Raw genomic sequence first — 22167 nt, forward strand, 5'->3', positions numbered from 1 at the left:
TGATTTCCAATAAGTCTGTAGCTCGCTCCATTGTACCAGAAAATGGAGTCTTAGTCATTTTTCCCATTAGACATGCTTCGTATCTGTCAAGTGACTCAAAGTCAAGTGACTCAAGAAGTCCATCGGAATGGAGTTTCTTCATGCGCTTCACTCCAATATGACTAAGACGAAAGTGCCACATATAAGTAGAATTATCATTCAATTTAATTCGCTTAGCATCAATGTTATGAACATGTGTATCACTACTATCGAGATTTAACAAGAATAAACCATTCATCTCAGGTGCATGGCCATAAAAGACATTACTCATATAAATTGAACAACCATTATTCTCAGACTTAAACGAATAACCGTCTTGCATCAAACAAGATCCATATATAATGTTCATGCTCAACGCAGGTACCAAATAACAATTATTGAGGTTTAAAACTAACCCCGAAGGTAGATGTAGAGGGAGCGTGCCGATGGCGATCACATCGACTTTGGATCCATTTCCAACGCGCATCACCACCTCGTCCCTCGCCAGGCTTCGTTTATTCCGCAGTTCCTGTTTCGAGTTACAAATGTGAGCAACCGAACCAGTATCAAATACCCAGGCACTACTACGAGAACCAGTAAGATAGACATCAATAACATGTATATCAAATATACCTTTCTTCTTGACGTGGCCGCTCTTTAGATCGGCCAAGTATTTGGAGCAATTGCGCTTCCAGTGCCCCTTCCCCTGGTAGTAATAGCACACAGTCTCAGGTTTAGGACCATCCTTAGGCTTCTCAGGAGGCGCAGCAACGTTCTTGCCGCCCTTCTTGAAGTTGCCCTTGTTAGGCTTGCCCTGCTTCTTGAAACTGGTGGTCTTGTTGACCATCAACACTTGGTTCTCCTTCTTAATCTCTACTTCAGCAGATTTCAGCATGGAAAAGAGTTCAGGTAAATCTTTGTTCATGTTCTGCATGTTGTAGTTCATCACGAAGTTCTTGTAACTTGGTGACAATGATTGAAGGACACGATGAATACCCAGCTGGTTAGGGATCATCATCCCCATGTCTCTGAGCTTCTTGGCATGTCCGGACATGGCGAACATGTGCTCACTAACGGAGCTGCCCTCTTCCATCATACAGCTAAAGAACTGTTTCGAGGCCTCATAGCTCTCCACGGCCGCATGAGTTTCAAAGATAAGCTTGAGCTCACGCATCATCTCACAGGGGTCGTGGTGCTCAAAACGCTTTTGGAGCTCTGCCTCTAGGCTGCACAGGATGGCACACTGAACTTCGGAGTACCGAGTTGCCCGAGTCTCGTAAACATTCTTTACGTCCTCGTATACTGCAGGAGGTGGTGGGGGACCTAGCGGTGCATCGAGCACATATTGCAGGCTTCCACCAGTGAGGAAAATCCTCACATGACGGAACAAATCAGTGAAGTTGCTACCATTGCCCTTAAGCTTTTCTTTCTCTAGGAACTGTTTAAAATTGATGGAGGGGGGCGCCATGATCTACAACATATTTGCAAAGAGTTTAGACTAAGTTTATGATAAAAATGAGTTTAATTTTAATTCTTAAATTAACTAGATGAACTCCCACTCAAAACAACACCCCTCGCATTGTCTTAGTGATTACACGAACCAAATCCACTACACCAAGTCCGATCTTCACGAGAAAAGATGTAGCTTCAAAGGCGAACACTCAAAGTGTTCATCATATCATTCATATGACACATGCTCTACCTTTCGGTATCCCGTGCTCCGAGACCATGTCTCTACATGCTAGGCTCGTCAAGGCAACCTTAGTATCCGCGTGTGCAAAACTGGCATGCACCCGTTTTATGCACATGTAGAGTCTATCACACCCGATCATCACGAGATGCTTCGAAACGACAAGTCTTAGCAACGGTGCATACTATACTAAGGATGAACACTTTATTATCTTGATATTTAGTGAGAGGGATCATCTTATAATGCTACCGTCGCGATCTAAGCAAAATAAGATGCATAAAAGGATTAACATCACATGCAATTCATAATGTGTGATATGATATGGCCTTTCTTCTTGTGCTTTTGATCTCCATCTCCAAACACGCACATGATCTCCATCATCACCAGCATGGCGTCAAGGTCAGTGGCGCCGCTTCATGGTTATCCATCACTTATAGCTACTATAACAACTACTTGAAATAAAGCTATTACATGATGAATAGACATGCAGGTCTTTAACAAAAATTAAAGACAACCATTAGGCTCCTGTCGGTTGCCATAATACAACAATGAACATCTCATACATCAAATATAATCATCATCACATCATGGCCATATCACATCACCAAACCCTGCAAAAACAAGTTAGACGCCTCTAATTTGGTTTGCATATTTTACGTGGTTTAGGGTTTTCGAGTAAGATCCAATCTACCTACGAACATGAACCACAACGGTGATACTAGTGTTGACAATAGAAGTGCAAATTGTAATCTTCACTATGGTGGGAGAGACAGACAACCGCAAAGCCACTTATGCAATACAAGTTGCATGTCAAGCGTGGAGCAAGTCTCATGAGACGCGGTCATGTAAAGTTAGCCCGGGCCGCTTCATCCCACCATCCCGCAAGATGCAAAGTACACAAACTAAAGCAACAAAAGCATCACTGCCCACAAAACCATTGTGTTCTACTCGTGCAACAGATCTATGCATAGACATGGCTCTGATACCATTGATGGGGTTCGTTGCATAGAAAACAAAAAATTTCCTACCGCAAAGACGAATAAATCCAAGATCTAATCTATGGAACACCCGAGATATAATCTACAAGATCGAAGCAACGAGATGGAGATGAGACTAACCCGAGAAGATTCCAAAGCTTACGAGAGTAATCTCGTTGTTGGTGTAGACGATCGTCCCCGGTGCTGCAATCCGGCAGCACTTCCGTACTCGGTCGCGCGTACGGTGTCCATGAAGCCCCTTCCTCTCCCCGTTCCAGCGGGCAGCGGAGGTGTGGTAGATCTCCACGGAATCCCAGCAGCACGACGGCGTGGTGGTGGTGGCGAAGAATTTCTGCAGGGCTTCGCCTAAGCCTGCACATCGTATGGAGGAGGAAGAGAGGGGGGCGGCTAGGGTTGGATGAGGGGTGTGGTGGCCGGCCACCCTCTCCCCTCTTTATATAGGGGGAGGGGTCGGCCTAGGGTTTCCTCTGGCCCCACCTCTTCCTTTGGCCGGCGCATGAGGGGGGAAGTCTTCCCCCCCAAGTCTTCCCCTTTATCTCTTCATTTAAACACTTTAATCTTGAGATAGATTCTATCTCTAAATTTAATCCATTTAAATTAGAGATAGATTCTATCTCTACGGGTGGGCCGGCCTAGGTCCACATGTCATAGTGAGCAGGACCCACTATGCCATGTGGCGCCTATGTGGCCTCTCCCGGGGTGGTGGTCCCACTGGTGGCCCTCTAGAACCTTCTAGAAGCTCCGGTCAAAACACCGGACTTTTTCCCGAACCCCAGAAAATAACTTCCCTTATATGAATCTTATTCTCCGGACCATTCCGGACCTCCTCGTGATGTCCTGGATCCCATCCGAGACTCCGAACAAAAATTCGGACTCCATCTCATATTCTGAATCTACTTATGCGACATCGAACCTTAAGCGTGTCACCCTACGGTTCGCGAACTATGCAGACATGGTCGAGACTCTTCTCCGAGCAATAACCAATAGCGGGATCTGGAGATCCATAATGGCTCCCACATATTCAACGATAACTTAGTGATCGATTGAACCATTTACATACATTGCCAATTCGCTTTGTCACACGATATTTTACTTGTCCGAGGTTTGATCATCGGTATCTCCATACCTTGTTCAACCTCGTTACTGACAAGTACTCTTTACTCGTACCGTGGTATGTCATCTCTTATGATCCAATCATATGCTTGCAAGCTAATTAGACGACATTCCACCGAGAGGGCCCAGAGTATATCTATCCGTCATCAGGATGGACAAATCCCACTATTGATCCATATGCCTCAACTCACACTTTCCGAATACTTAATCCCATCTTTATAACCACCCATTTACGCAATGGCGTTTGATGTAATCAAAGTACCCTTCCGGTGTAAGTGATTTACATGATCTCATGGTCGAAGGACTAAGGCAACTATGTATCGAAAGCTTATAGCAAATTGAACTTAATGACTTGATCTTATGCTACGCTCATTTGGGTGTGTGTCCATTATATTATTCAACCAATGACATAACCTTGTTATTAATAACATCCAATGTTCATGATCACGAAACCATGATCATCCATTAATCAACAAGCTAGTTATACAAGAGGCTTACTAGGGACTCCTTGTTGTTTACATAACACACATGTATCAATGTTTCGGTTAATACAATTATAGCATGGTATGCAAACATTTATAATAAACACAAAGATATTATAATAACCATTTTATTATTGCCTCTTGGGCATATCTCCAACAGCATCCTCCTGTATAATTGGTGTCTCCGCGATATTAATATATGCTCTTTATCAGAAAAAAGCACTCCCTGGAATCTACACCGACTCTCGACTCGATATGACCATGCGAGATAGAACCTCCACACCCAATCCGGTCTTCTTCAAACACGATTCCTCTTTTCAACACCTTGGAAATGACAGTAAAGAGGCTGCTAAGGCGATCCCAAGGTCAAGGGGGATGCCAATAGCCAAAGGAGCATGGATCACTGTACCACCATTAGCGACGGCAGCGCAGCGGTTCACACTCCCTTAACCAAGCCATCTAAGGAGTCTGCCAGTTTCTATTTTTCCGCAATATCACGCTTGAGTTGGTCGATCTGAGGAAGATATCAGTCTTTCAAATCATCTTTCCCTTTAAAAAGGACAAAACTTTTCTCCTTCTCGACCTAGATCAACTCCTTGAGTTCTAGAAGCCGGATCTTCAGCTCATCGTTGTCACTCTTGTTTCGGTTGTCAGCCTCGCTAGACAAGGTTTTCTCGTTTTCCCCTAACAAGACAAAAAATGCAAGTTATCATACCAGAAAGGCGCTATGAGAAGGTTCTCATCATAGGTGATTTGGACATGTGCGACAGTAATGACAGACGCTAACCAAAGAGAGGAGTGCTTCGGTGTCCCCCCTTAGCTCCATGGTTCCGAAAAATTGTAGCTGCTTCAGGTTTTTTTTTATCTATGGAGCTACTCTAGCTTTTTTACAAATACGTGGGAGTTGATTCCGCGTAACAGGAAACACTGAGCGGCTGTTTATTTACATCTCACTGCCACCGATAAGTGACCAGAACGTTACTCACGTCTTATCTATCTCCCCCTCCTCTCTCGCGCCATCTAAATTCCGGCCGGTCTCTCTGCTGCTGCTGTTTTCGTACCTTGCCGCCCTGAGATCGATTCCATCTCGGTATCGAGTCGTCGCAGCTTCAATCCGCCGATTATTTTTATTACCCCCAAGTGCATGTGTGGGTTAATCACGAAATCAATCGCCACACACGGATCAGGTCCCGAGGTGGAGCAAGCTTTTGATCTTTTCTGATCTTCGTATTGCTACGAACCACACGAACATGTTACCATGTGCTATCAACTTAATTCTTTGCTCCGTATGAATTAGTTTCTTTCCAGAAAATTTCCGTTGCCGAGGAGGGGGAGAAAGATAAGAAGTGCGTAACGTGTTGGTCACTTATCTGTGGTAGTGAGACGTAAATAAATAGCCGCTTCGTGTTTCCTGTTCCGCGGAACCAACTCTCACGTATTTGTACCAAAAGCTGGAGCAGCTTTATAGATAAAAAAAAAACTAAAGCAGCTCCAATTATTTAGAACCATGGAGTCAAGCGGGGACACCGAAGCACTCGCCAACCAAAGATTTAGAATCTTTTTTAGGTCAGCAATGTGCGTTTATGCCTGGTTGTTGTTTTGTCGTGAGGATCAGTAACTGATTTTTTTTTATGATCTTGTGGTGTCCTGCACGGAGCACGATGTATAATATCTATAGCTAAGTCTTACACGCATTAATAGTCGCAAGTAAAGCTCCAGAATACTCGGAGTACAGAATGATCGATGCAACCGCGGGCAGTTGGTAAAGAGCTGGCCGTATCTCTGATCGATGCAAATAATATAGCGTGCCAACTGGTGGATGCTCATGGCTGGATCCAAGAGCTGATTTTGTGTTACAAAGAAAGAAGAACATTCAAGCGAGTATAGATAAAAATGGAAGAGAATGGTTGCAACCAAACTATGAGTGAGTCCTGAAAGCAAGCAAATGCCAGTTTGGGAGCATGCGAAAACACGATGGAAAATGATTGGCTTCCCCCGGAGGATCACGCGCTGCGCAACCTCCGGGTTGGTGGCCGTTCCATCCGATCCATCGTGTGGGAGCGAACTGCTAGCGACAAGTCTACGTGCGTGGGCTCCACGTCCCTTTTCCTTCTTTTTTTTTTATTTCTTCTTCTATCTATAGCCTTTCGGTTCTGTTTCCCTATGAGAGAGCCGCCGTCTACCGGCGCGTCGCCGTCGCCGGCAGCCTCACTGTAGATTCCGCGCCGTAGTCGACCCTCTACGCAGAGATCCAACTCCCATGCGCGCGGCCGCCGCCTCCCCCTACCTCCTCCTCCTGTAGCTGCCCCACCCTCGTCGTCAGGCGCCTCCTCTCCGACGCAGTCTCCTCCTCCTACTGCAGCCACCCCGCCCTCGTTGCTGGCCGTCTGCCCAGAGCCGTCGCACCTTCGTAGGCCCACACCGAGGTTCGCCTCCCCTGCATGCCGCTGCCTCCTCCCTCGACTTCCTCCTCTTGTAGCCGTTGCGTCGCGTCCTCGTCGGCGCCCACACCGAGCTCCGCCTTCCCTGCGCGCGGCCAGGGACGTCAACAAACGCGCCGCCTGGAAGAGCACGGTGGCCATGGCTGCCAGCGCGCGGTATTCCAATTAGCCTAATTTCATTGATGCTGCCGTCCTTCTCTTTTCCTTTCCATGTGATGATGTGTACACTGGAGGTGCTACCCTAGGTCGACGATGGTGCTACAATAGGTTGGCAATGATGCTATATTGGTCGATGGCGTGGGGTGTTGCAAACGACACACTGCGATGCTACCAACGGTGGTCGGGGTTGCTTCCAATGGTGTTATTTGTTGTTGCGTGCAGGATTTGCGTTTTGGGGATTTGGCGGCCATATGTTCCGTGGATTTACAACATATGAATTAGTTTTTTGCTACTTTTTTTTCCGATGTTGCTACAATTGCAAATTCGGTGAGTCTCCGGCGACGTCTCCGATGAGTTCCCCGGCGAGTTCCCCATCAATGTATCCAACGATAACCATTTTGCTACAATAGCACTTTTTTTTTTTGGCTAGGAGCCCTCCGGCGAGTATCCGATGATGTGTCTGGCGAGCTCAAGTTTTTTTCTTTTATTTCATAGGTGAACCTTTTATACTATATTAAAGCAAAAACTATTTTTTTGCTACCCAGCAGTAAAGAAGGACACGTATCAGCACAGGAACCCGGGGCTAGGAAATCAAATCCCCGGGGACGCCCAGTACTGTCCAAGCACGATCATGCACGATATTTCCCACACCAGCTCTACCTTTGCTTCTATATACTGCGTTGAATTCAAACCTTCCACGAAAATTAGTACCGTGCCATAACAACTCTATCCCTCCTTTAATCGAATAAATATCTAGAAAGTAGAAAGATGAGGAATCGAGAGACTAGGCAACATCAGAGCTGTTAGCTCATATCGCTCGTAGCAAAATTCGGGGAGGCCAAAGCCTCGGGTTTTTATTTTATTACCGGGGAAAACAATAATCAGTTTCATATCAATTTATATCAGATTATATATTTTTAATACGTTATTGTAAGTATATGTTACTTTTTATACATGACTTAGACTCATTGCCGAATCGCGTTATTGCAATAAGAATCATGAGCGCCTTCATGCTCGGTGTTGTGCTGAGTGTGGCTGGGAGCTTCTCGGGCCTTTATGGGATCTCTTGCACAGTTGCACCGGCTGAGTGCGCATTCCATCTCAAAACTTTTGTTGTTGTACTAGTAAAAATGCTCGTGCATTGCCACGGGATAAAACAGATAAAATAAACACCACCTCTATAGATTATTCCTTCTACTCATACATTTACCCTCCCTACTAAACAAAGAAGCGTTGGCTTTGGTTTTTGTCTTAGTTGGAACAAACAATCCTTTCATGTGCAACTATCTCCTTAGTGAGATCCCTCCCTATCGATCTTCCAAAAAAATAGGTGTAGGGCTAGGTCTCCTGGGGGCATCGTGCTGGTGGTGGAGGCGGCGCCGCGTCGGGGTGTGTGTGCTACAGCTCGTTCCCCACTCCGGCGTTCTCCTTTGCGGTGGAGCCAGCGAGCTGGTGGCAGAGTCTTCTTGTCGGCCAGTTTTGGCCAGCGAGATCTTTGTGGTGGGTCTGGGTCGGTGAGACGGCAGCGGCGACCCAGCCAGTGCCTTTTGTCCTCCGGGTCTGCCTCCGTCTCGGTAGTGTTTCCTTCAGCACAGCTCGAGGGCCCGGGAGGTTCTACAGGAGTGAACCGGCCGGCGGCGGCTACCACTTCTTGTAGCGACGACGGCGACCTGCGGGATCATGTGCTCTTGGAGCAGGGTTTGCGGTATGTGGTGGGTAGGTCTCGCCTCAATCTCCTTCTTCGTTGGGAGGAGACGGCGGATCTGCAGTCCGTCGAACACGGGGATGCTCCCCGGCCGACGTGCCCCAAGGTTTCGGCTCCGGCGTTCAACAGCGGGCTGCAAAGTCGGCTCACAACGCTGATTCAGCTATGGTGCTTCGGCGGATGCTGGTGTGTTGGTGGCTCTTCTTCCTTCCCTCCAACAGTGCTGCGGCGACGGCGGTGGATGACGAGCAGCGATGCTGATGTGTGCAAGGGTCTCCAAGAGCTGAAATGTTTTTTCTTTCTTTGGGGGGTCTTTGTGCAAAGTTCCAAGGACACCTGTGTCTCTAGGTCCTTCTGGTTTGTACTACGTGTGTGTGGTCCGTTTGTACTTGGTCTTTGATATGAACACGTGGTTACTTCCTCAAAAAAAAGATCTTGCAAAAAAAAATTGTGGCAGAAGAACATCCCATATATAATTGGAATATCATCCATTGATAAAATGTTGCAACATTTACATACGAGATTGGGAACAGGTCCACAACCGCAGAGAGTAACAAATTACCATAACCGATGCAAAGCTAAGGAAACAAAGAAATTCATAAATTTAAATAGATCTCACTTAACTTCATGAAATATATTCTCCAATGTCGGTATAAGAGTGATCCAGATTTTTATCTAGAAATATATTAACATGAATGTCGCTGCCACACATATACCGGAGCCAATGCAGCTCAACATCACCAGCTCCTGTCGCTCCAATGTTATCCCCAAAAAAAATACTGTCTTCGCCTCATATTTCCACTCGTTTCTCCTTCTCTGTGTGTGCTAGTCGCCTCAACCTTCAGCTCCAGTACTCTAGCTTCGTTGCTGGTTTGTGTGCAGAACTTGACTTAAAATCATGTAGAATTATCGATGGGGTCATGGTAGTGCAAATAACACAACTGATGATCCATTCATAATAGGATGTCACCATAAGCAAACAACAACAATAACATCAAATCCTTTTTCTCAAGCAAGTTAGGGTAGGATAGATATGAAACCCAACAGAAAAGAGAACAAAAACAATTTGAAAGAAAGAAAAGAAAAAAAGGAAGAAAAAGAAAAAAAGGGTAAAAAGTAAAAGGAAAAAAATAAGCGAGTGTGACTACGGTTCCGACAAATGGCTAATGTCACCATAAGAAAAACAGCGGAAATTTAATGTGTCAACAAACCTGGATCCTTCAATATTGCATGACAATGAAATCAATCTCCAGAGTTTTGCACTTGACATCCCGAAGCTCATCGATATTGAATCAGATACTGAGTATTGTCTCCATAATTTTCTTCTCGTAGTAGTTCACTCAACTTCACAAAGTTCTGAAGAGCTGAAGAGTATAGTACACCAACACTTGGTAATCAATCAAAATAGTTGTAACTTGGATATAAATAAATAGTTGTGTAATAATTTGAATTTATCTAACATCCAAGAGTATTTAGTCTTTCCTGAAGTAGCTAATGATGCGCCAATACTCTGGTTAGCTAGAGTTGCTTAAAGATTTGACGTACTACTATGTTGAAAAACAGGAGTATGTCCAAACTGTGCAAATTGTTGTTCTAGTTGAAATAGTTACATTGTGCAAGCCTCCTTATACTGTAATCTGCTACTACAAAATCACCTTTTCAGGCTTTCCCTTTTGCCTTGTACCAACATTAAGAGAAATGTTTTTATCCCAAGCTTCGTCTAACATGGGGTTGAAATAGTAAATGTCAATGGAAAAATCCATAGAAATCCTATGGAATCATAATAATGCTGATCGGCAGTTCAACGCTTCTAATTCAGTTACCCCCGTCTACTTTTTTCACTCTATGTTTCTATTGGACACCAAAACTCATGCCAATCGGGGGAAAATGTTTGCTCTCTCATATGTTGTGATATTCACATTTAAGTGTATAACATATGGGATCAAAAACTCATACTTCCTGCTCCACATTATTCATTATTGAAAATGTGGTTCAAAGGACAACTTTATTGGGCTATAGAATTGTAAGAACTGATATTTCGAACATAAATCAGTTACCTGTGGGGAGATCTAATCCATTGAGAATCTTCCTTGTGTATGCAAAGACTTGTGAATCTCACAGTTTATACTTCTGATAGAGAGATGAATGATAACCTTTTGTAATAAGCTCAATAAAAATGTAGAGTTTTGCTTCTTCATGCATTTTAGTTTTGAGCATCATTGCTAATGTACACAAACAATGATTATTTAAATAAAAATTTCTTGAATCAAGCAACATCAAAAGGAGTGCTGAATATACCTTGTCAGTCCCATAATACTGGACTATATTTTTATGTTCAAACAACAGATACTTACAACTATTACACGTATCAGGCTTCTTGGTAGGACATGGTAGCATTCTGGGGTTACTGATGCCAAGAGTTCACTCGGTTAGTGAAACTCAAATTATAGTACCGTCTAATATATTAATTAATAGCTATGAAAAATATTTCTAAACCCAAAATATTCCCTAAAAGCAACCTTAGTTCTCCCTGTATCAGTCAAACAGTAATAACAATATCATGGTCAGAGTACTGTATGAGTCATGTCGAGAGTAGCTTCCATCGCAAGTCTGTCCAGATTATTGTGAGGTTTATGACTTACCAATAACCATATTCAGACCATGTCAAGAACTATAAGATAAATATTCAGACCAATAACCATATTCAGACCAATAAACATGTTACTATAGCAGTAAGAGTTCCAGTGCTCTCCTCGCATGCCTGTTCGTTCTAAATTACAGAATGGACATGGTTTGAAGGGCTAAAGTTAAGTGTGATGCAATACTATATTTGCGATACTCCTTGATCATGTCTATAAGATAAATATTTTTATGAAATAAACAGACCACTGCTTATCTGAATTGCTCTGAGCACCTGCCCACGAGCCAACCAACAACGAACAGAATTGGTCAAATATATGTTTGATACTATGTACTTGTAGAATGATTGTGATATAATGTTGTGCACTTGTAAACTCTAGACACTAAATGATGAGTTGCACAGCTGCACCCATATACCATGGCTGTTTGGACTATCTAAGCATATCTTTAATTGAATTAACCCAAATGTGAGGCGATAACAGGTCTATTGTTAAGTTATGCCTAAATTTGGCAGAAGACTGCAGTACCTCCATGGATCCATGAGAAATCAAAACTAAACAGCACGCTGGAAGGGGAAAAAGCGAATAATGATCATGTGGATAGGCCTGGATTGGACCTGCGCGAGGCAGCTTCTTGACCCCCTTATCGCACAACGAAACTGAAAAAAAATGTCTTCCTGTCAATGAAACAGAGTGTCAACATTTATCAAACTGAAAAGGTTTGTTCTCGCAGTGAGTAGGCACCTTCCTCCTAGGCTTATTTACTTGGCTGGCTGGAATATATTTCTCTTCCCTCCATCCTTGCCTTGTGCAAATAAAACGCTTCCACACCGATGCACCATGACCACCTTTGTGTTGTGTAAATCTACGAATTGAGAACCCGACCTCATGTGCATATCTTGTGTAAAACGCCTCTCCGTCCTCCCAGCTATCAAAAAACATTCCAATCCTGGGCTGCAAGCTATCGTCGCACTCAGGCTCATATGTTGACCCCTGCAAAATACAGATGTATCTATAAGTATATATAATGATGGAGCCAGATTGAGCATTACACAGTACTTCCACAAAATGGGAGGCTACTGGATTTCTTTGGTGTCATGTAACTATCACAATCAGGTGTCCCGGACCAGGTCACACCCTATTAAAATTATAGACATGGGATAGATGAAGTGATATGGTAAACTGAGATCCAATTTAAAAAGTTAACAGAAGATGTACCTTTAAACTGCTCTCAGCATCATGTTCAAGTGTTATTGTTGTTGTTGATCCTACACTCTGAGCAAAGCTTTCCAACGGTGCCATCATGGGCTGTACAGTACAAAAAAAATTGGAGACAAGTTAAATAAGGTACAAATGATATACTTGAAGCTTAACATAGCTCATAATCTACACTACTTAAAAAGGAGGAACAGGTTCCTTATTCTGTCAATACGTCAAACCCCGATTGGTCGTCCTCGTCGTACACCCGCTCCGCACGGGCCTACCTGGGCCGTACCAATATGGGCCGCCCTCCACCGCACGAGCATCACCGCCCACATCTTTGGGAACGTCTCCTGCCTCCTCCGCGACGCGCCGCCTGCATCCTCCGCGACGCGCCGCCGTCGACGCCCCGGAGCGCGTCGTCCTCGAGTAAAACAGCGAGACAGCACGCGAGCCTTCTTCCGTTCCAAAGCTTCTACCAGAGCAACATACGAGTGAGGAAGCGAGGTAAGGCGGCGGATCTGCGTTCGTTGAATTGAGCATCTCTTGCGTTCTTGATGTTTTGCTAACGGGCCTTGTGCTCACAACTGGTTGTGCTTATGCAGGTAGAAGGTTCTGTGGCGGAGAGAGATGGCCGGGAAGGGAGGCAAGGGTCTGCTCGCGGCAAAGACGACGGCGGCCAAGGGATCCGCCGACAAGGACAAGGACAAGAAGAAGGCGCCCGTGTCCCGCTCCTCTCGCGCCGGGATCCAGGTTTGCTCAGTCCCCTTTTCCTCTCCTCCCTTTACTAGGGCCGTTCTAGATGTATAATTTCGCTATTGATGCTGATTCTTTCTCGGGGTTCGTTAGATCTGTAACTTCTGAATGTCATTACGCAGAATTCGACCCAGGTTTCATATTTCGTTCGTGCAGGAAATGCTCCTACAGTCATGGTGTTTTTTCTTCAGATTTCTGTCCCTACAATCTGATATCTTAAATTAGTTATTTTGCTTAGGTCCTTGGAAAAATAAACGCTGTCTTAGGTTCGTTACCCCTGTTTAAAGTTTGTTTGCTTTGATGCTTGCTAGATATGCATCGTCGTATTACTCTTGGCGTCCTTATTTGTTCTTAATATCACCGAAGTACCTGCACGCTAGCACTGCACCTAAGTATCAGTAGTTCAGTATTCACATAAGCTAACTTACTGTTGTAGAAGGCTTCAACTAATAGTAGCATGAACAACCTAGGTCTAGCCAGAGTTGTGCTGTGAAAAGTATTACGCACAAATGATATGTTCAGAGTCTTAGCTTCACCTCAACATCAGTAATTCATTATTCACCTGAGTCTACTTGTACGGTTGTAGCAAGCTTCACTAAATCCAGTTTCATGAACAATCAATTCTACGTAGTCTTGTGCTGTGAGCCTGACAAGCGATTATATGCAAATGATCGATGAACGCCGCGGTGTCTACTTGTACCCACATGTGATTGGCAGCGAGTCAGGGATGACTCCTATCATGTTTACATGCTCGGGTTCCCCTCATCCCACGCTTATGAGCAGCTCCTTGCAGCCTGAAACTCACCTAGGTAGATTACTGATGATGGTGACTAGCTACCAGCCATCTTCCAGGACTTGTGAGGACGTAAGCAAAAAACATTTGTTTCCTTCACTCAGGATTTGCATATAGTTGGGTGAAATAACCATGAGATCAACCAGTTGTGATAGTGCTTACGCCCCTGTTACAAGTGTGAAGATGCAGATATACAACCATTACTTAATGTGATCATTACTTGTACAATACTGATCCATGGGCAAATAGAGCACACACAGTATGTGGTTGGTTGCTGACAGTTGTTGTTCAGAAGACTTAGCATTGCTGATAGCCCTGATGGTGCATTTCCTCTGTTTTTAGCAGTTTTATGTTGCTATATAATGGTTGTTGATTACTAACTCCTATGGGATCTATTTCACTCCAGGGTGCTGTCGATGAAGGAAAATAACCGAACAGAGGTAAGATGAGAGCCTTTCGGAAATGGATATACTTTCAAGCTTTAGCTATTTTATTGAGTTAAATCTCAGTCAAGGTCTCTAATATATGTTTGTCATAAGCCTTCTCAAAATAGGTTCATATATAGATGTGCGATTTGTAAGCTTTCTGGTCGTCTTTGGCAGATAATGGCCCAGTTTTTCATCCATAACAAGGACTAAAATAAGTAAATGGTTAGTTTTAATGCTACATTATTTCCTATTATTCAAAAAGACCGGATATGTTCTAACTTATGTATTCCTGTATGGAAGCCATTTCACAATAGATCTATGTATTTATTTTGGCTTCCACTACTATCAATTATACCTGCTAATTAAAATACTTTACAGTGAGCTTGATAAGATATTTCAGTAGCTTAGTGAGATATCAGTGTGACATTAGGGAAATCTTAATTAGGCAATAGTTTTTCTCGTAGATAAATATATTATTCATGATTTTTATCGTATTCCTCAGTTGACGCTGGTTATTCGGAGCAGCAACATGATTAGCCTGGGGCAGCACCATCATTGGAAAACCACTAATGTCCTCATGGTTACTCCATTCCGTGGTTTGACCCTTCCAGGTATATCTTATTGATTTATTAGCAGTGCATTATATGCTTCTGGCCAACTCATTTCGCTCTTCATTTTCTCTAGAAGCATGAACATGTCACTCCGCATTCAGTATATTTTTGGCCACTGCGTTTTAAATAATTGGAATTTTACATGCTTATACTACAAGAGATAGATCTACGTAAATACTGTGTTTGCATTATGTTTTGCCAAAGACCTTCGAATGTGAATGTGTGCATTATGTTTCCTAACTTATATGGGAGGCATGAACGGGATCCGGGGATGATGCCTTGTTCACTGGTTGTTGGCATGTAGTAGCCCTCTTTCCTGATTTAATCATATTGCAATTTCCATGTGGTGAAGCCCAACTGAATACCGCTCCATACATGAAGAAGGGCCTCATGATGAGCTTTAGGAAGATGGAGCAATAACACATGCTGAGTTGGAAAAATAAGGGTAATAATGCAGTCCATTTGAAGTTGTAAAAAGATCATCCATAGTTGAAGAACATGACAGAGAACAAAGGAGTCTAATTTTGTGAACGAGGGAAATCAAAATGACAGGATATTTCTCTTCTCATAGCTCTAGATATATTGAAACTTGGGGAGGGAGAACACACATTCTCTCACTTTACAATGCAAGCCTTTTACATATAGAAAATGCTAGAAAGAACTTCTCAACGCAAAGCAATCCTGGGGAAGGACAAATTTTTTTAATCTAACGTGTCTCTAATCTGGCTGATAACATTTCACGACAAAAGGGGTTATAAGTATAACATTTTTTTCTAAAGCATGCAGTCAGCAGGTAAATATTGTGCCGTTACAGAATTGCCGAGCAAATCTAGATTTTTTTTTGAAGTGCTGCCAAATGGCCTCCCTTGAATAGCAAGACTAGGATTTATCTTTTTGGTGAAATCAATGTCAGGTAAGAGTTTTATTTTACTATATTTCATTGTTCAATGTGCTCAGGCTTTATAACATGCTGCATTCTTGTGTTCCGAGTTGACAAATTTTAGTGTTTGGTGTTTTACAGAGATTTGAGGATTTGAGAAATAAACAATATATGGTTTTGTGCTTGCGGTGATTTTGGCACTTGGAGTCACTTTGCATGGCTGGAATAGAATCAGATCTCATAGTATAACCAGACGAGTGTGCATCACATATTAGATATAACCGCTGAATATTAAATACCGCAGTGTGCATCCGATTCAAGGTTAGTGAGTGCCCTTATCTGAAACTCTGAATTGATGATGCAGTTGCTAAAAGTGGCTCTTGGATATCAGGTGGTTTGCTTGGAACATGGGTTTTAGGATGATCGTGAGCAACCTAGGAGCTGAAGAAGCCTTCAGTGGTATCTCGTGATATATTTCCGACCCTTCTAGCCGAGATTAAGCGGTTTGTGCCATCCCCCAAGCTGCACACATTATAGTGGACTTACAGTTGCTTCAAGGTAAAGTCTTGTTTGGGACGAGATGAATGCGGAGAAATGGTTCGTGAGCGCTGCACTGCTGCACTAATGTGAAGCGAGATGATGTACTAGGCATGGTTTTTTTATTTGGTTGGAATTTCGTAGCTCTTATTACATCGCAGTTTGTCATAGCATTGCTCCTGAATTATTTGGAAAGTTCCAAGGAAAAATAAGAAACAGAAATATATGATGTAAATCTTAGTAATAGATATACATAGATATACAGAGTATATCTTTCAGAATTGTGCAACCTTTTTGTTTGACGTTGTTTTATTAAGGGATGGCTATAAACTGATACGGAGTATATGTTTTCTCCCATGGTTGTGTACTTCCGGTCATGTATTTTCATTACATGTTATTGTTTATCAAATTGTACAGCAAGAGAGACTACTCATTGTACGCCCAATGCCAGTAAAGTTCAGTTTATTTGTGTTAGGATGTATCAGTGAATACCAGCTCTGTTTGGGTTAGGATAAACGCATCCATTCTGATCGTGGTAGTGCATCTCCTGATATGCCATCGGCATCGACGCCGGGCTAGCGAGGTTATGAGCCATCATGATATATCCCAGTGGTGTGGCTATTTGGCACCGCCCGAGACTGTGGTCTATACAGTGTTGATTTTTTTCCCGTTGCAACGCACGGACATTTGTCCTAGTACTCTATTAATAGTCTGATCAGACCGTAGGTTGCCGGGTCTCTACATACCCGCGACGAGTCTGCGATGGAGGGAAGCGATTTGGTAGCTGCTCTGCTCTTCTAGATGAAGGCCATTAATGCAGATCACGTAACATCTTAGTTATATATCATAGATCAACCGGTAAAACAATTATACAAACAAAGCTGAAGGTGCTTGGTTCCCAAGATATCCTTTGAAACGTGACTTGAGATCATCTGTGGGCTTGCCTGTATACAAATAGACTGGTTAGCAATAAACACTTGAGGGCATATCCGGAGGTCTCGAACAAAGTCTCTATGTTAATTACCAGAGGCAGCAAGCGTGAGGCCCTGGACAAGGATGATGGCGCTGAGGCCCAGCCACGGGGCAAGATGAAGGTGCTCTCGGTGGCCTATCTCTGCCCCACCTCCTCCGCCGATGGCCCCTTCCCGCCACCGTCGGGGTTGAACCCCGGCCAGTCTGCCTGCTGCTCGAATACCAATGCGCGAGATGGGGCGGCGGGCGAGATAGAGGGTGGGGTGGACCTCGAGATGCAGCGGCCGGCGGCTGGGGTGGGGGCACTCGGGCAGAGCGTCATCTTAGAGGCCATCAAGCGGCCGCTAACGATGCGGAATCCACAGAGGACGAATCGGAAAGAGGAGACACCACGCGGCGTCCATCGATCCACTTGAGGAGGATGCGCTCCGGGGCGTCGACAGCGGCGCGTCGCGGGGGTTACAGAAGATGGGGAACAGCAGCGGCGAGGGCGAGGAGCCTTGGGGGAAGCAGCGTGGGGGGGGGGGGGGGGGTGAGGACGGGAATCCTTGGCGTGCGTGCGGTGGAGCACGGCCCATTGGCGCGTGCGGGACGGGAGTAGCAAGAGGACGACCAAAATCTAGACGTATTGAGAGGTAGGCAGAATAAGAAACACGTTCCTTCTTTTTAATTAGTGTAGAATACTTCTATATCTATCTATCTATCTATCTACCTAATAATAAAGAAAATAAGGTTTCTTGCGATTTTTTCGTTCAACATAAAATTGCCCTTAAAGTTAACTTAAATTACCCACCATGCCATCGGTAAGTGAAAGAAAATTGTTCGTGAGGCAGCTACCGACACGGAGTCCTCACATAGCACGTTTGCATCCAAATAGCAGAGTCCAACCGGAACAACGCACATTTGCACCCAAAGAGCATAGTCCGACCCTAACGAGCCTAGCTGGCCAATATATGTGTCCGGTCGTATCTAGATTGTCGCAATTCCATAGTTTAAAATAGGGCTATCTCATTTAGCCTCAATTTTTTTAGAGGCTATAAAAGGCTATAGCCGGGTTATAGTGGGCTATTCTATTTAGCCTTTTTTTTCAAAATTTTGAAATATTTTTGTCATATCTTACCAAAAGAAGAGGAAAACTATGACTCAAATACGATTCGTGATACAATTTATTTAACTATTGAGGCAAACAAGCATTCAGATATTCAACTCACAAGTTTTATCTAATTATACTGAACGCAAATTCGGAAAACAAGAAATAAAAAATAAAAGAGAAGATAAATTAAAAATACAGGAGGTTTAGGCTATAGCAGGCTATTAGAGGTTGTTTCTCATTTAGCCTACAACGGGCATAGCCGCAGCGGCAGGTCTCCTGAAAGGCTAGCCGGCTATTTAAAACCATGCAATTCTCAACTCATCCAGCGAGAAGATGGCCATGACAACGACGGCAAAGAAGACGATCCGTCTGCGGCACAACAACAGCTCAATATACTTGGCTACATCACATGGCGGAAGCTCGGCGTCGGCAACAGTGCAACACCGCGAAGTAGCGTGTTGTCTCACCTGCCGCTTCAACGCGAGCCTGGAAAGAGCAGGAGGTGTAACCCGGCGCCCGTCTAACCTGGATCTATCCATGAACAAGATCAACTAGGGGGCCGTCACCGTGGCTGGCGTCAGGATTGTTGAACCCGGTGGAAGCGGCCGCTGGCGTGCCGCCGAGTGGCGCAGCGTGAGCCCAACGCCTTCATGCTCGTCAGGAACGCTGTCCCTTGAAGCTCGCTGTTCCCGAGACCATATAGCGTTCGCTTCCGTCCACAGCATGCAGGAAGCTCACGACGTTGTCCCTGGAAACTCCCTGATCTCGATGCCATCTTTTTTTAAACAGAAGGCCAAAGGCTCGGTTTTATGAATAAAGCGGCAACACCAACGAGTATGTTCTTACAACACCACGGGTCCTAGACTGTTGGGGGATCGATCCTCGGTATGCCAAAGGCATGCCAAACCGGATGGTTTGAGCCGTCAAGATACCGGTTTAATATTTATACCGGAGCACAAAGTTAAGTGTTTGGCTAAGTAAGCTAAGCCGGTATCCCCAGGAGGGGCATACCGGAACCGGGTAAAGAAGACACCGGTCTGCTGGTAAGAAAAGCATGTCGGTAAGACTGGTCAAAGATTCTCTTCAGAGCTAGAGGATAAAGATGAGCTAAGCAAAGTAGCTTTAAACGAAGCCCTAGCGCCAAAGAGGAAGGTGACGCTGAAAGAAGCCGGAGGACGTCAGCCTCCCTGATTAAAGAAGACCCCGGTGTCACTTATGATTAAAGTAACTTTGTAAAGTAGTTTGTCTAGTCAAAGATGCCATTAGGGTTTCTTCCTCTGTAAGACACCCTCTCCCCTATATAAGGAGAGGGGGCACACCCGTACACGGGACGATGATCAATCACTAGAGAAACCATGTATGCACAAACCTGTATCCTGTTGAGATCAATGAAGAGAAAGATCTAGAGCAGAGTTCTTCCTTGTGTGTTTCTTCTCCTTCCTTCGCCTTTGGCTGAGTTCTTGAGGAAAACATCCGGAAGTTCATCCCATCTGATCAAAAAACCCTCCCCTGAATCCTCTAGCGCCCATTCGGCCCCAACTTAAGCCATCACATGGCATCTGCTCGTTCACCACGACGACATAGACCCACCACACAAACAGAAAATATACGCATACGGTCAGCCCACGGGGCGGAATAGTATCAAGTTATCGGGGTACAACACATGAAACGCCGCAATCAAGCATCACCCTGTTTCTTCATTCCGCAACCGTTGCTGCAGCTTCCGGATCTCATCCATCGTCACATCAAGCAGCCCTCGGTCCTTCGTTCTGACCAGAGCCCTCCATCGCTGCATATATAGCACCATTTGAAACATAGCATCAGCCGGAGAATTGATCAGTTTCCTTTCGATAGCAAGTTTATTCCTAATATTCCATAAGGCCCAGCATTGCGCCGCAAAAGTGAACCATGCTATACTACGGAGGGGCCCCGATAGGCCATGGACGATAGCGAGAAACTGCCCAGTCCCCGCCAGGCTCCATGCGTCACCAAGGAGTTCCCGAACTCCCGCCCACATAAACTTTGCTAGGGCGCAGCCAAAGAAAATGTGAGCGCAGTCCTCTCTGTCCCTACAGAGAGCACAATTCCCATCCGATGGGCCATGCTGCTTGACCAGCTGGTCTCCAGATGGAAGACGTGTAGGATAACGTTGCATAGAAAACAAAAATTTTCCTACCGCGAACACGCAATCCAAGCCAAGATGCAATCTAGAAGACGGTAGCAACGAGAGGGTATCAAGTCTCACCCTTGAAGAGATTCCAAAGCCTACAAGAGGAGGCTCTTGTTGCTGCGGTAGACGATCACTTGCCGCTTGCAAAAGCGCGTAGAAGATCTTGATCACGATCGGTTCCGGCGCCACGAACGGGCAGCACCTCCGTACTCGGTCACACGTTCGGTTGTTGATGAAGACGACGTCCACCTCCCCGTTCCAGCGGGCAGCGGAAGTAGTAGCTCCTCTTGAATCCGACAGCACGACGGCGTGGTGTCGGTGGCGGTGTAGAAGTCCGGCGGAGCTTCGCTAAGCTACGCGGGAAATATGAAGTGGAGGAGCAAAGCTAGGGTTTGGGAGGGGGTGGCCGGCCACTCAAGGGGGGCGGCCAAGCTATGGTCTTGGGGTGGCCGGCCCCCTCCCTTGGCCCCTCATTATATAGGTGGATCCCAAGTGTTGGTGTCCAAGTCTTCGAATAAGACCCGAAACCAAAACCTTCCATAAGAGGTGAAACCTAGCCCAACTAGGACTCCCACCCAAAGGGTGGGATTTCCACCTCCCATGTGGGGGGGTGGCCGGCCCCCTATGGTGGAGTCCACTTGGGACTCCACCCCATCTAGGGCTGGCCGGCCATGGTGGTGGAGTCCCATGTGGACTCCACCTTCCTTGGTGGTTTCTTCCGGACTTTTCTAGAACCTTCTAGAACCTTCCATAGAACCTTCCGCGACATTTTATTTCACATAAAATGACATCCTATATATGAATCTTATTCTCCGGACCATTCCGGAACTCCTCGTGATGTCCGGGATCTAATCCGGGACTCCGAACAAATATTCGAACTCCATTTCATATTTCAAGTGCTACCATTTCAACATCCAACTTTAAGTGTGTCACCCTACGGTTCGAGAACTATGCGGACATGGTTGAGTACTCTCTCCGACCAATAACCAATAGCGGGATCTGGAGATCCATAATGGCTCCCACATATTCAACGATGACTTTAGTGATCGAATGAACCATTCACATATATTACCAATTCCCTTTGTCTCGCGATATTTTACTTGTCCGAGATTTGATCTTCGGTATCACTCTATACCTTGTTCAACCTCGTCTCCTGACAAGTACTCTTTACTCGTACCGTGGTATGTGGTCTCTTATGAACTCATTCATATGCTTGCAAGACATTAGACGACATTCCACCGAGAGGGCCCAGAGTATATCTATCCGTCATCGGGATGGACAAATCCCACTGTTGATCCATATGCCTCAACTCATACTTTCCGGATACTTAATCCCACCTTTATAGCCACCCATTTACGCAGTGGCGTTTGGTGTAATCAAAGTACCTTTCCGGTATAAGTGATTTATATGATCTCATGGTCATAAGGACTTAGGTAACTATGTATCGAAAGCTTATAGCAAATAACTTAATGACGAGATCTT

General features: G+C 44.8%; 1 protein-coding gene and 1 long non-coding RNA gene across 11 annotated transcripts; one reads left to right on the plus strand and one right to left on the minus strand.

Annotated features, from left to right (window-relative positions):
- Window positions 1–9164: 9164 nt before the first annotated feature.
- LOC139835317 (uncharacterized) lies at window positions 9165–17373 on the minus strand. Its single transcript, XR_011751111.1, has 4 exons — window positions 17197–17373; window positions 12464–12553; window positions 11990–12238; window positions 9165–11904 (listed from the first exon to the last, which is right to left on the minus strand). It is a non-coding gene; the product is annotated as an uncharacterized lncRNA (long non-coding RNA).
- On the plus strand, window positions 12689–16786 carry LOC127335734 (uncharacterized). 10 transcript variants are annotated; one of them, XR_011752561.1, is made up of 7 exons: window positions 12689–12952; window positions 13051–13198; window positions 14401–14434; window positions 14534–14644; window positions 14925–15033; window positions 15813–16234; window positions 16305–16786. XR_011752561.1 is itself a non-coding variant. In XM_051362462.2 (5 exons), the coding sequence occupies exons 1-5, from the start codon at window positions 12745–12747 to the stop codon at window positions 16334–16336; spliced, it is 558 nt and encodes a 185-aa protein (XP_051218422.1). In that variant the 5' UTR covers window positions 12701–12744; the 3' UTR covers window positions 16337–16786. The 10 variants fall into 10 exon arrangements, 1 of the variants encoding a protein (XP_051218422.1); XR_011752562.1 differs by having other exon boundaries at window positions 15820–16234; XR_007872984.2 differs by having other exon boundaries at window positions 12695–12952; window positions 16055–16234.
- Window positions 17374–22167: the final 4794 nt, after the last annotated feature.

Source organism: Lolium perenne, chromosome 2 (genome assembly GCF_019359855.2).
Source record: "Lolium perenne isolate Kyuss_39 chromosome 2, Kyuss_2.0, whole genome shotgun sequence".
NCBI classification, from domain to species: domain Eukaryota; kingdom Viridiplantae; phylum Streptophyta; class Magnoliopsida; order Poales; family Poaceae; genus Lolium; species Lolium perenne.

What these genes read in the sequence shown, in the direction of transcription:
- LOC127335734 (XM_051362462.2), top strand. Translation starts at nt 12,745, where the DNA reads ATGGGCCGCCCTCCACCGCACGAGCATCACCGCCCACATCTTTGGGAA. An exon ending in CATACGAGTGAGGAAGCGAG is followed by an intron (nt 12,953 to 13,050) that starts GTAAGGCGGCGG and finishes GTGCTTATGCAG; the next exon opens with GTAGAAGGTTCTGTGGCGGA. An exon ending in AGGAAAATAACCGAACAGAG is followed by an intron (nt 14,435 to 14,924) that starts GTAAGATGAGAG and finishes CGTATTCCTCAG; the next exon opens with TTGACGCTGGTTATTCGGAG.